The sequence below is a fragment of the Phaseolus vulgaris genome, chromosome 8 (assembly GCF_051622355.1).
Source record: "Phaseolus vulgaris cultivar YP4 chromosome 8, ASM5162235v1, whole genome shotgun sequence".
NCBI lineage: Eukaryota > Viridiplantae > Streptophyta > Magnoliopsida > Fabales > Fabaceae > Phaseolus > Phaseolus vulgaris.
In genome coordinates, this window is record NC_143505.1 from 54,831,705 (window position 1) to 54,845,220 (window position 13,516).

Here is a 13,516-nt window from a genome sequence, read left to right on the forward strand (position 1 = left end):
TTGAAACTAGTTTGTTAGGTTAAAAGTATTTTTTTTTTCTTCCGAAATCGATTTCTCTAATAAGTTTTTCCTATTTTTCGGCTATTAAAATAAGTATTACACCTTTTATAAATAAGAGACTAAAGAAAAGTGGAAAAAGAAAATAAAGGAAGGTGAAAGATAATAAAATATGTGATTGTTTTGATTAAAAGAAAATGAGTAGACAGATCATAAGTGGAAAGGTTCAAGTTGATTTGATTAATGTAAATGTAATTTTTTTTGTATATTAATATATTTAGAACAAATTTGATATAAAAAGTAGTTTTTAAAAATATAGGTTAGTGTTAAAATAAAATTTAAATAAAAATTGTATTTTAAAATAATCATGTATCAAAATAAATTATTAAAATTTAAATTATTTTATTTTTTAATATTTTTAATTTAATTATTTATCTGATAAATATAAATATTAATAAAATACTAAATATATAATCCATTATCCATAATATATACCTATCTTTTTCCATAAATCTTCTCAATTTGAGACAAAAAAAAGTTTAGAGAGAATATTTATTCGTTTTACGTGGAAATTTTTTCTTTCATTCTATTGAACAGTACATTTTCTCTTTTAAGAAATAAAGAAAGACACTGTAAAAGTGAATATTGTTTTATTTATCTGAACTGAGGACATAATTAGTTTTTAAAGTGTAAAAATTATTCAAGTAAATTTGACCACTTTCAATAAAACTATTTTCATATAGACAATCAAGAACCAAATAACATGACAACAACAAAAAAGTATCTAATTGGTGAAATCTAATTGATGGCAGTGCGGAGAAGAATTGAACATGTATCAATCAATGCATTGGCTTCATATAATAGAATCAATACATGAGAGACTGTGCGTGAAAGAGGCTAGCATATTACATAGGTAAAAGAATTACGACACCACACGACAAATACCTTGGTATGCTAAAACAAGAGTGTTAGCACCCATTCAATGCTCAGCAGAAAATGCAATGAGAAGTGTACATGGAAGCAAGGATCCAGAGAGGGAAGGGAACAAGTAGAGAAGAGATCAAATAATAAAACATCTACAGACAACAATGCAAAGCTAAACATGGATGGCAACAACCTAATCTATTTTTTCTCCATTTTCCTTCCCAAATTTCTACTTTTATGCCCAGAGACCCTCCATTTTTTATTCATGACTACAACCACGTCCACGACCTCAAGATGATATTTTGGTTACATCTTTGCTTGATCTGTTATATTTCATGTGGCTGTTGACTAGCTGCCCCGCTGCAATGGCAGACATCAGAGACAACTCTCCAGCTAAAACAGATCCAGCAACAATGGCGGCCAAAAGTCTTGAGTTTGATCCCGGTGACTCCTTGCTCGCACCCTTCACACCAAGTAAATTCAAGCAAGCAGACTGGGATGCAAGTTGAGTCCCACCCCCAACAGTACCCACCTGAGAGGAAAATTGAAGAATCATATAAACCTTAGCTATTAACTAAATTGGAAAATTGACCAAATATAGTAGGGTAATGTTTAAGAAAGGATTGGATCGGATGCCAAATCACCTCAATGGAAGGCATGGTCACCGAGACGTGAAGGTCCCTCCCATCATTCACGGCTTCCATCATGGTTATGCAATGGGAACTCTCAATATTTTGTGCTGGATCTTGACCGGTGGCTATAAAGACTGCAGAGACAATGTTGCTAGCATGGGCATTGAATCCACCAAGAGCACCAGCAATAGCGGAACCAGTAAGGTTTTTGAGCATGTTAAGCTCCACCAGGGCAGACACGCTGGTCTTCAATACCTTCTTCACCACTTCTGCTGTAATAATTGCTTCACAAACAACTGATTTCCCACGTCCCTCGATCCAATTTACTGCAGCTGGCTTCTTGTCCGAACAATAATTTCCTAAAGGATCAATCAAATCAGAACACAACCATCACATTTTCGTGTTAATATTCCCATTAAAACAATTTCCCCATGCCGTCGTGATTATAGACATCGAATCAAATAACCAAACAATGAGATCAATATAAAAGATCAAGTCAGAACATAACCATCACACTTTCGGTCTAATATTCCCATTTAAACAATTTCAGCATGCCCTGATTATAGACATCGAATTAAATAACTACACAATGAGATCAATATAGTGAAAGACTGAGATTACCAAACCGGAACTGACACGATGAAAGAAATAAATACAAGTACACGTAGAAAACAAGAAATCCACCAAATGAAAAATGTAAGTAAATTGGGGATTAATACGAGAGTTTGACACAGTTCCAATTGTTGCATCATGCTAATTATTCATACCTCATAATTAAGTAACAAATGAATAAAATATGACTACTAAATACGCATCAACCCTTTTGCAAAGAGCATATATACAATAAACAAATAAATCTCCGATTAAAATCCAACATGACAATACCACACAAAATACAGTGACATCGTTATAGGACACTAGTCTCCAGCTCAAATTGACAGCACCTAAAACAATATATATATATATATATATATGAATGTATAAGCTAAGACGTCAAAGGTAGTACGGAAAGAAATAAGATAATGAAATTGGACCAACTTCATGATGAAAGAAAAGAAACCAGTACGGAAAAGAAAGAACAAAAAGAGACGATGTGTGATACTATATAAAGGAACGGCATTGGTGACATCATTCGATTTAACAAAAGAAAGATCAAGGAAATATTGTCCATCAAAATGGGAAAGGTACAGAAATTACCAGAAATGCCAATGACATCCATGTCAGGGAAATCATTCTGAAGAAAATCAAGAACGTTTTGCACCCCTTTGGAAACCATGTTCATCCCCATGGCATCACCCGTGCTACAAGTGAATCTCAAATAAGCGTTCTTCCCAGCCATAGCACACTGAATACCTTGCAGCCTGGCAAATCTACTCGACCTGAAATCATTAAACCAAACACCAAAACTCAGCACAAATAAATAAATTTCCTACACTCAAATAAACGACATCTCCAGTCATATATACTCCAAATTTCCTCCACTCATCCACTCCCCAATTAACAGAAAAAAATCAAAGTTTTAAAGGAAAACCACACCTTTAATTCTCGCATAACATTTAAAAAAAAATCAACATAAATATCAATCCATAAACTACAGAAAATTCACTTAGTATACAGGAAATGATTGTAAATCTCAGTATAAATTTTCTTATTCAACACAAGCACTATTTAAAATGACTTCTAAACTCAAAATTAATTTTGGACTCAATAAATTCTTTACCAACCAACCATATTAATATTCATTTAAAATCAGTTAATTGGATATCGACATTTCAACACACTTTTCGATGATCCGATGTGAATCCAAACATGCAGTTAACGTGGACACCAACTACTAAATGATAAATTCTCAGATCATGATCACGAATCCAAACTCACTCTAGAGTGTACCAAAACAAACCTGTTGAAAACAAGGGAAAGGGTATCAAAATTGAGAGGATCCTCCAAGAAGAACTTCAACTGTGCAGCCCTCTTGGCAGTGGAGAACCTAACAACCGGTGCCCTTGACATGCAATCCCTCAAAACAACACTGCTGGCCCCACCAGAAGCATATATGGCTTTACACCCTCGATTGGTGCTAGCAACAAGGCACCCCTCGGTGGTGGCCATCGGCACCGTGTACTCGAACCCGTCCAGCAGCAAAGGCCCCGCCACCCCCACCGGAATCTGCACGTACCCCACCGGCATTTCACAGCACTGCCCCAAAATCGAGTCGTAATCGAACCCTTCCAGCGGCAGCCCCTCCAGCGACCGCCCCGTCAGCCTCTGCAGAGCCGCCCGCCGAATCGCCGCCGCACGGCGGCAGTCGCCGAGGCGAGACTCGAGCGCGTAGGACGGCGTGACGCCGTCCACGACGGAGCAGACAATATCCTCATCATCTTCGGAGATCATCGAGCAATCCGCAGGGGGCAATTTGGTAATTGATGGAGAGGGCGAGGGCGTCGGCGAGGGTTCCGAAACCGCTTCGTCGACGTCCCACGCATCCTGCGAGGCGCGTGTGATGAAGGACTGGACGAAGTCGATGCCGAAGAAGCCGAGGAGGTAGATGAAGGAGGCAATGAGGGAGAAAATCGCAGCAATCTCGGAGAGCGTGACCACGTGGAGAGGTGTGTGGCTGCGGATCTTGTCGCGCCACCGGTGCAGGAGAAAGTACGCGACGGAGAAGAAGAGAGTGAAGAAGATCGCGTTCGTGAGGTACAGTGGCAGAGGGAGCGCATCGGAGGCCTTAGGAGAGGACGCTGATGGCGTGGAAGTGGAATCCCTCTTGCCGCGGTTGGGGTGGTGGATAGCTCCGTCGTGTGCGGTGGGCGGCGCGCGGTGGCGGAGGTCCATTGCGCGTGCGAAAGGGTTGCGGGAGAGCAACGGAGGAAAAAACGGCGAATAAATGAATGAATGAATGGTTATGCCATGTGATATGTTCTGTGTGACAGCGAAGAACGGTGAGTGCGATACGGTGCGACCGGACCCAACAGCGTCGGCATTTGTTATTGTTTTGTTTTTATTAGCACTTTTCTTCCAACTTTTCCACTTTCCTCAACCATCACAACACATACAACTGTAATTATAAAACTTTTCCAAAAAAAAACATTTTACTTTATTTTTTAAAAATACCAGCCGTCTGATACCCTAAAACAACGCGTTAATCATACTAATTAAATAATCAAGCTACCTTTTTAATTCAAAATTATATTAATGCATTTTCTTATACTTTTAATCTGATGGGTCCATTAAAAATAAATTACCAGTTGCCAGATCATTTGATTTATTCAATTTAACTATTACACGAAAATGAAGATTCAATATCGTTTTACGTCACTGTTTTGGTCAAGGTAAAGAGTTCTCGATTATTACGATGAGCATTTAAGTATAAAATAATATTAACAATAAATTTTAATGAGTTAATTATGATATACATGTTTTTATATAATTATAGTAGATGTGACTATTCGGACATAATGAAATGAAATTGAAATTTTTTATTTATTTTCTTACAATTCATTGTTGTAATTTAAAAATATGATGGAAGTAGAAGAGAGTGGAACATTGGGGAAACTGGTTTTTTTGGGTTTTGGGGAATGAAATAAAGAAAACCAATGAATGAATGACAACAATTGGAGTGTGTGATTGATTACCTACACAAAGATTTTCATCCAAAAAAGGAAATAATAATGATGATATTCAACTGCTCCAGATTCTGCAACGTTTACAACTAAATATTGTGGACTTCTGTTTTATACTTAGTTACTCTTTAATTTCCATTATTATTACAATAAAATAAATTCTTCTGTTCTATGCAGGAATTTGAGAAATAATTAAAATAGATATTTAAATACGAAGTCTTGTAAATTTATAACTTTTATTATCCCTTTCTAAATTTAAAATTGATTTCGAAAAATAATTTTTATGAGTCTGTTTTTATAAGTATACCAGACTTAAAGATAAACTATGGATATATATATATATATATATATTTATATATTCAATTTAAATTTTCTTTACGTCTCTTTATATTTGTGGGACAATTTTTCTTACCTTTTTCTTTAAAAAATCACCATTTAGAAAGTAAAAAATATTTAAGTCATCTTGTTTGGTCAATTTTTTTATTTGAGAAATTTTTTTTTTTTCACAAATCTTAATTTTTTTTCTATTTAGCATGCGTTTAGTTGCATATATGATCTAATGTGAAAAGATAAAAATTTATTACTTTAGGTTTGTAAAAATATTTATAGTTGTTATATATAATTTTTGTGAGTAAAGGTATATTTCACTTTTTAACCTTTCAAGAGTAAAATACTTCTAAAATAAGTAAGGGAGTTTAATTTGAAGTATCTTGTTGAATGTATTGAACTTTAGGAAGAATTGAACCTATGATAAAAAAATGTGCGAGGACATAATTATATTAATGTTTGATTTTAGATTAAATTGTTTGAGTTGGTTGAATATTTAGTAATTTATTTATATGTTTGAAATGAAATTGTAATTTAGTATTTGACATTTGTTATTTAACTTATTCAATTATTTTAATTAATTGGATTAAAATGGTTTTATTATGAGTTAAATTTGTAATGAAAATTTGTTGTTTTGAAAATAGTTAGTTTGGTTGAATAGTGGATAATTTTTTAATTTTTGTCTTTAATATATCTAACTCAAGTGGTTGCTTATGTAAGACTCGAACAAGCATTTTATGTTGGTGCAGAGGTTTATCACTCAAACAATTAATTGGTGTCACTTTTATGGAGTCCTCGTTGAGGGACAGAGAAATCTTAACAATTCTCTCATAATTCAATTACTCAAGCGATAAATTAAGTGTTTGAATGATAGAGAGTTAATGTTGATTATATCTTCTAGACAAACATTATTGTGTAACGCCAAACACTTATTTAGTCTCACAATGTTAAATGTATATTTTAACATATTTGATAATAATTTATTTACTACTAGACTTATATAAACATATAGATAAATATATATATATATATATATTATAGTTATATATTAATTCAATTTTATGTGGTGCAATGTGTTGTGTTTTATTTAATTATGACCAATGGAATGATTATTACTTAACTGGTAATGGACATATATGTGATATATGGTGTGTATTGAGCAAGCAAACCATTAAATAAAAGAAATAATTAGATTTTGCTAGCTTCCAAGTCACATAGATGATTATATATTAAGGGTGAGAAGTAAATGGAAGTTTTTACATTGTTACTTATTATGATAAATTCGAAAAGTTAACCCATTTATTGTTAAATATTATATGTGGGTGAATTTTTGTTTTAAGTTGTGTGTTAGTCTCCCAATGAAAGTCTATAATATGTTTTGTCTCGAAGTTGTTGAGTCACGAGTATAGTTATAATTTATTAAATTATTGAGGTTTTAAGTGAAACTAGTTGTGATTGTTTATGTGATGAGATGAGTATGAAAAGTCATACATTATAAAATATATATGATTATTTGTTACTTAATTAAATTACATCACTTAACCCTTCAAATCAAATTCCAAAACGTAAGCGTTTCGCTAGTTTGTTCTCCCTAAGCAATCTCTTTTTTATAGACTAACCCCTCCCACTCCCACTGGCGCACTTTTATTTGGTACATTTTTTTCTCTTTCAATTTTTTATTCAATGAACAAAATCCTTTTATTCTTTTTTCTTTGTTGTTTTCTTTAATAATTTTGTTATAAGTTTGATTAAATTGTTCTTTTCGTGTATTTTATGGTGTTATTTGTGTCGGCACAATAATAACAATATTGTCATCATACAGTGCCAAAGACATGCATAAATGAATAAAAAAGAAAAGTAAAATCAGACATTGCATTTCCATATTCTACTTTATAATTGAAAAGCAACACTTATTGGTTGGTTTCGTGGTTCTGGAAGGAAAGTATGAATTCTCATATCTTGAATTTTGAATATAAAAATAGAAAACGAAAAAGGTGTTTGATGGGATAAAAGTGAAGATGAACGGAAGAAAAAGATGCAATTGTGCAATGCTCCTCGACAAGTCTCACTTTGCAATGTTTAGTTTTAATTTATTTTTTTTAAATAGTTTAAAAATAGTGTTATAGCTCCTGTCGTTCTTTTGAGGGTTATCTCCCCTTTATATATAGGTATAGACTAGCCGAAACACATGTATCTGCATTTTTTATCTGTATCATTTATATACATAGTGTTAATATGATACATATAACCTAATTGCTTCACAATCTTAGAATGGGAAAATAACATGGTCTTTTAAATGAGAATTTGAAAATCACAAAATAATTGATTTGTATCTGCATTCTTTTATTTGTATCATTTAAATGCATAGTGTTAATATGATGCATATAAACCTAATTGTTTAACAATCTTAGAATGAGAAAATAGTCATTGTCTGATTGCAAATGACAAAAACAAATAGGCCATAAGATGACAAAACAAAGTCCCAAGAATTTTTTCAATTCAGCGTGGCCAACCTTGGCTAATTCTATATTTTAAGTTATCAAAATTATATACAGTTACATGGAGACAGAACAAATACTTCATAAATCTAAATTATGAAATAATGTTTGAGGGTCATATAGCAAAGCAGAGGCTTTTAAAAAATTATTAATTCAAGAGCAAGAGTCTTGTGACAGTGCCCAAATAGGAAGGGAGAGAGAACCAAAAATAAATTCCAAAAGTAGATGAAATCACCGAAAGTAGATCGCACTATATTGACTTTAACCTTAGTCAATGAAACCTCTTTCCTCTTCATGGCTAGCAACCCTTTTGTTGGGCACATCTATCATGTCCTCTCTGTCACACAACAACTTTGTCATTTTTTAGGCTGGTGACAGCGGCGCGTCGCTAAAGCATTTTTGCAACCTTCGGACATGATGGTTACGTGAATGCAGTGACGCTTTCTATAGACAGGTCGATTATCACGAGTGGCAACACATATGAGGTGGTGAAACTGTGAGACATGGAAGGAATAGTTAATCTTCATCATGACTTGAGTTTTGTCCCTCTCCAAGTATTGGTTTGCGTTTGAAAGAAAACATTCCTACTAAGAGAAAGAAGGATGTCTCTCTTTCTTTGGTCTTCTTTTTATTCGTCAAAAACAATTTCTCCCAAAAACGTTAAAATGAGAAGTTAAAGAGAATATATGGAAGTTAATGAAGGCAAAGAGAAATAATGAATCTTCAAAAATTAAAATTCAAAACTATTCTTTCAATTAAAAACCACCCTTCCTGTATACTAAATATTTTTTAAAAAAATAAAAAATGATAAAATATCCATAATACTAAAATAAAACTAAATATTAATATAAAGATAAGTATAAATTAGTAAAAAAGCGTTGATAATTCATTAATATCACAAAATCTTAAAAAAGAAAAATACCTAACACTTCGGAGGTCTAAATCACAAAAAAATGTTAAATATATTCTCGTAAAAAATAATTTTTATTGTATTGTGTAATTTAAAAAAAAATATTAGAAAAAAAAAACGTCGTTAAATTCTGTAGAATATTTAATTAGGACTCAGTCTAAGACCGTATATTTGATTAGAATTGATCTAATGATAGTTTTTATATCCTAGAGATGACTAAAATCTTACATTAATTTTAATTAAACACAACTTTTAACCAGATAAAATTCTAGATAAAAATCCTCTGCCTTATTGATTACGTTTGTGTCGTGATATTACGACACTAGAATGAGAAAAAAATATATTAAAAAGTTAAAGATTAAAAAGATAAACTTGTTAATGATATATTTCTTGCAAATAAAGAAATAAAACGAAGTTCTTAAAGTAAATATCCAAAAACTCATGATTTGAATTAGGGGTGGACAAAAAATCTATTTTGAAAAAACTGTTATATTTTTGCACTTTTGCACTGATCTAATCTATTTAAATTTGATTTTTATTTTGATTCATATTTTATTATTTTTCCAGATCAAATTTTCATTTTACTTAATTAGATTTTAAAAAATTCTCTACTCCCTCAATCCCGTGAATCACTTTTACAATGATGCATTATCTATCGACGCTATATTTGCATTCATTGTTCTATTAAGTTTATCTCATGGACCTATTCAATGCACTACAATGAGTCGCTGTTTATTATATTTCTTTAATATTTATATAATATTAAATTTCCTTTACATATTATTATATTAAAATTATGTTAATTGTGTTAGAAAATGTGGATTTAAATTTAAAATATATTTTTATAAAAATATGGATTTAGATTAGATTTAAATTTATAAAAATTCAAATTAGTTTTGTAAAAATATGAATTTGGATTTAAATCCAATCCAAATATTTGGATTTGAATTTATAGAAATTCAAATTATTTTTATAAAAACATAGATTTAAATTTAAAACTTGATCCAAATATTTAGATTTCTCAATGCAATACCACCTTAATTTGCATGACTCGCATGGAAATCAGCCAAATTTTCGGCCTCTCTAAACTCATGATAGATTGTATCAGATTCAGACAACTTTTACATATTAAAATGTTAGATCACACTAATGATTTTAGATAATTAATAAGGAAAACTTATATTTATTACTTATTTATATTTTTTATGCATAAACACAAGAAGAATTGGAGGGTTAAAATTAACTTTTTGTTGTGAGACTAATTCTCAATTCAATGTTTATACTTAATCTCTGTATCTTTCTTTCAGAAAATGTATGATGTGAGAATGAATTATGCTTGTATCTCAATTCACATATTTATTGAACTTTAACTTGAGTTCTTACTGTGCTTCAATGATCATAAAAAACTCTTCAACCAGAATCCTTGAATACAAAGCATGGTGGTTATACTGAAACTTGGTGGTAAGATATTAATTATTGTAAATATAAATGAATGGAGGGTTGTGGCTTAGGGTAAAAAAAATACCTAACATAATCTATAAATTTGAGCTTTGTGATAACTTATAAGCTTTATTGTGTAAAATAGTAAATTTGAAGATACTAAGCCACACAGAACTATGCCTCTGATGAACTCTGACTTGTATCCTGTAAAAGCCGTACACACACGCAACATATTGTCAAAACAAAATTAAATAAAAGATTAATAACACTTTTTAATGAAGAGCTGAATGAAGAAAAATAAATGCACATAGAAAAGCACAGAATGTTCCTCACCATTATTTCTAGTTCCTATTAAAATGACATGTGTTACATTAAATGCCTTAAAAACTAATGAGGACTTTTTACTAAAATAATATAATTTTACCTAGATAAAAAGGTTAAAAATTAATGAAATAAATAAGTCGTTCTCAAAGTTGAAATTATTTTATCGTGAAAAGGTTGTTTCAAGTTGAAACGGTAAAAAAGTTGATTCAAGTTAAACGAGTTTACTGTGAAAAAATTGTGTTAAGTGTAAATAATTTTACCGTGATAAAGTTGTGTCATGTTAAAATAATTTTATCCTAAAAAAGTCATATCAACTTGAAATGAGTTTATTGTGAGAAAGTTGCATCAAGTTAAAATGAGTTTATTATTAGAAATTCGTGTCAAGTTGAAACGGGTTTATCGTGTAAAAGTTATGTCAAGTTGAAACGATTTTAATGTGTAAAAATTATATCAAGTTGAAATGAGTTTAATATGTAAAAGTCGTTCAAGATAATCCAAATTCAATATATTTGAAGAGAAGTCGTAAAATGTAATTATATTTTAATTACATTAGTGTTACACGACTTAGTTGATATCTAATTACATTAAATCAAAGTCATGTTAAGGTACACAACTTACTCCAATAAAAATTTTATATTTTTTACTTGTTTTCATAATTAATCTATAAAATTATCCTAATTTAATTAAAAAAATGCTAATTAACATATACTTGCGGTGAAAACCTAGAAATCAATCTCTAATTCAATTGAGATCACACTAAATGAGTCGAGTTCAATAGTTTTTCATACAAATAAATTATTGAGGAAAACATGAAGAAATAAAATTGTTTTAAGTACCAATCAAACACAAAAGTGAGTTGTGAATGACTTGGATGATGAAGTGAGTTTTTTAAACCATAGATGGGGTGTGATTGGGTCATACACAAAGATCAAGGCTTCAATTAGTCAAATCTTAAGGAAAAATGAAAACCATAATTCTCTTATTCCAATTCCATCACCTGATCAATTTTCCACTATTTTATACACTTTCATCTTCTCTACATGAATCTAATTTCCAAATCACATGATTCCTTAAAGCATGACCCAAATAGAAACAACAATATTAAAGAACAAACAATCATAAAAAAGATGATTCTACACTCTACACTACACAATAAAGTCACACAAAACAAACACAGAATAATGCAGACTCCAAATTTACATATATAACAAGTTTTGACCAATTCAGCTGCTACACTTACAACAAAAGGAACAAAACTGAGAACAAATCAGAGTACTCACGGTTTCTTGTTTCTGAGATTGTACATTCTTGCTCTTTCTCTCTTTCGTGTGCATTTTAGAACTTTTACCACCATTCTTCTTTTTTGGAAATATCACGTGAAGCGATGCATTCAAATCTAACAGAATCTTTCCACATAAAGTGCAGACACTGAAAACAAAATCATTGAAATTTGAAGATCACAGGATCAGATTCAACCAATGGACAATGAATCCACATTATTATTTTTCCCATATTGTGTTCACAACCTTTTTGGATTCAATTTTTCACATTTGTAACCCTAAAAATAGATTAAGAAAAGAAGAAGAAAAGATGATATAAGTGAATGACCTGCAAGAATCGACCGAAATGTCACCATAGATAGCTTCCAATCTGGTGGGGCAAACCCTGCAACAATGACTGCACCACTCCATGCATGCCAACATTTGTGTTCAGTTTCAAAGTGGCTTAAATAACCTAATTACAATCTCATAAATCTCATTAAATACCTTTGACTAAGCGTGTATATACCACCATAATATAAAAGATATATGATGATTTTTTTTTAAAAATGTTATTTTAAGATTTTAATTCAATATTTACTTAGTGATATTTTTTTATCTATAGAAATTAAATATATGAATCGTATCTTATTTTATCTCCTTAATATATAGAAAATAAAGAAAACAAAAGAAAAACATTTTTAGTGTAATTTTGTTTTTGAAATAGAAAGATGTATAAATAAGACGTAAACAACCATAAAATAGAAAATGCTAGGCTCTTAATTCTAATATTCTAAAATTATTTGGTATCCCACCTGCTTCATTCATCATAAATCCCAATTATTTCGGCATGAATCTATACATAAATAATTTAAAAATCAATTAAATGGATGAGAAGATATATTTACATTTTTTTATAACAACATAATAAAATCATTAAATAAAATAAAAACTAGTTTTAGAGATAAAAGAAATTAGTTATTATATTAAATCAATTAAATGTTATTTATAAAACTATAAACAAATAATTTTAAATTAAAAGAAGGAAAAGATATGTTTATATTTTGTAAACAAAAGAAAATCATTAAATAAAATAAAAACTAATTATATTAAATAAATTAAATATTATTTTAAAGAAAACAAATTTTTAGTGTAATTTTGTTTTTGAAATATTTAGTCATATTTTTTTATCTATAGAAATTAAATATATGAATCGTATCTTATTTTATCTCCTTAATATATGTATAGAAAATAAAGAAAACAAATTTTTAGTGTAATTTTGTTTTTGAAACAGAAAGGTGTTATAAATAAGACGTAAACAATTTTAAAATAGAAAATGTTAGGCTCATTATCTATAAAGTTCGAACACTCCTTTTAAATGTATCAGACACGACACTCGTAAGACACCTGTAGGACACGTATCCGTCTAATTCAAAAAGTATTTGTTAGATTTCTGACAATTATAGTACAGTTATAACACAATTTTAAAAAGTAAAAATACATTAATTTTCTAAAAATTCAAACTTTATTGTATAAATTGTTATTATATTATAAAAATAAGAAACAAATCTTTGTGAACCAATCA

At 30.4% G+C, this 13,516-nt stretch overlaps 1 protein-coding gene and 1 long non-coding RNA gene across 2 annotated transcripts; both read right to left on the reverse strand.

Annotated features, from left to right (window-relative positions):
* Positions 1-821: 821 nt before the first annotated feature.
* HMG1 (hydroxy methylglutaryl CoA reductase 1) lies at positions 822-4,629 on the reverse strand. The gene is made up of 4 exons (XM_068633568.1): positions 3,454-4,629; positions 2,751-2,932; positions 1,566-1,912; positions 822-1,453 (listed from the first exon to the last, which is right to left on the reverse strand). The coding sequence occupies exons 1-4, from the start codon at positions 4,383-4,385 to the stop codon at positions 1,211-1,213; spliced, it is 1,704 nt and encodes a 567-aa protein (XP_068489669.1). The 5' UTR covers positions 4,386-4,629; the 3' UTR covers positions 822-1,210.
* Positions 4,630-10,289: 5,660 nt separating this feature from the next.
* LOC137826760 (uncharacterized) lies at positions 10,290-12,403 on the reverse strand. Its single transcript, XR_011083581.2, has 3 exons — positions 12,281-12,403; positions 11,953-12,100; positions 10,290-10,552 (listed from the first exon to the last, which is right to left on the reverse strand). It is a non-coding gene; the product is annotated as an uncharacterized LOC137826760 (long non-coding RNA).
* Between the last annotated feature and the right edge of the window lie 1,113 nt (positions 12,404-13,516).

Excerpts from the sequence above, each read along its gene's own strand:
- HMG1 (XM_068633568.1), bottom strand. The coding sequence starts at position 4,385 with ATGGACCTCCGCCACCGCGCGCCGCCCACCGCACACGACGGAGCTATC. Across the intron at positions 2,933-3,453 it reads CTTTCCCTTGTTTTCAACAG|GTCGAGTAGATTTGCCAGGC; the intron begins GTTTGTTTTGGT and ends TAATGATTTCAG. Across the intron at positions 1,913-2,750 it reads GGATGTCATTGGCATTTCTG|GAAATTATTGTTCGGACAAG; the intron begins GTAATTTCTGTA and ends TTGATCCTTTAG.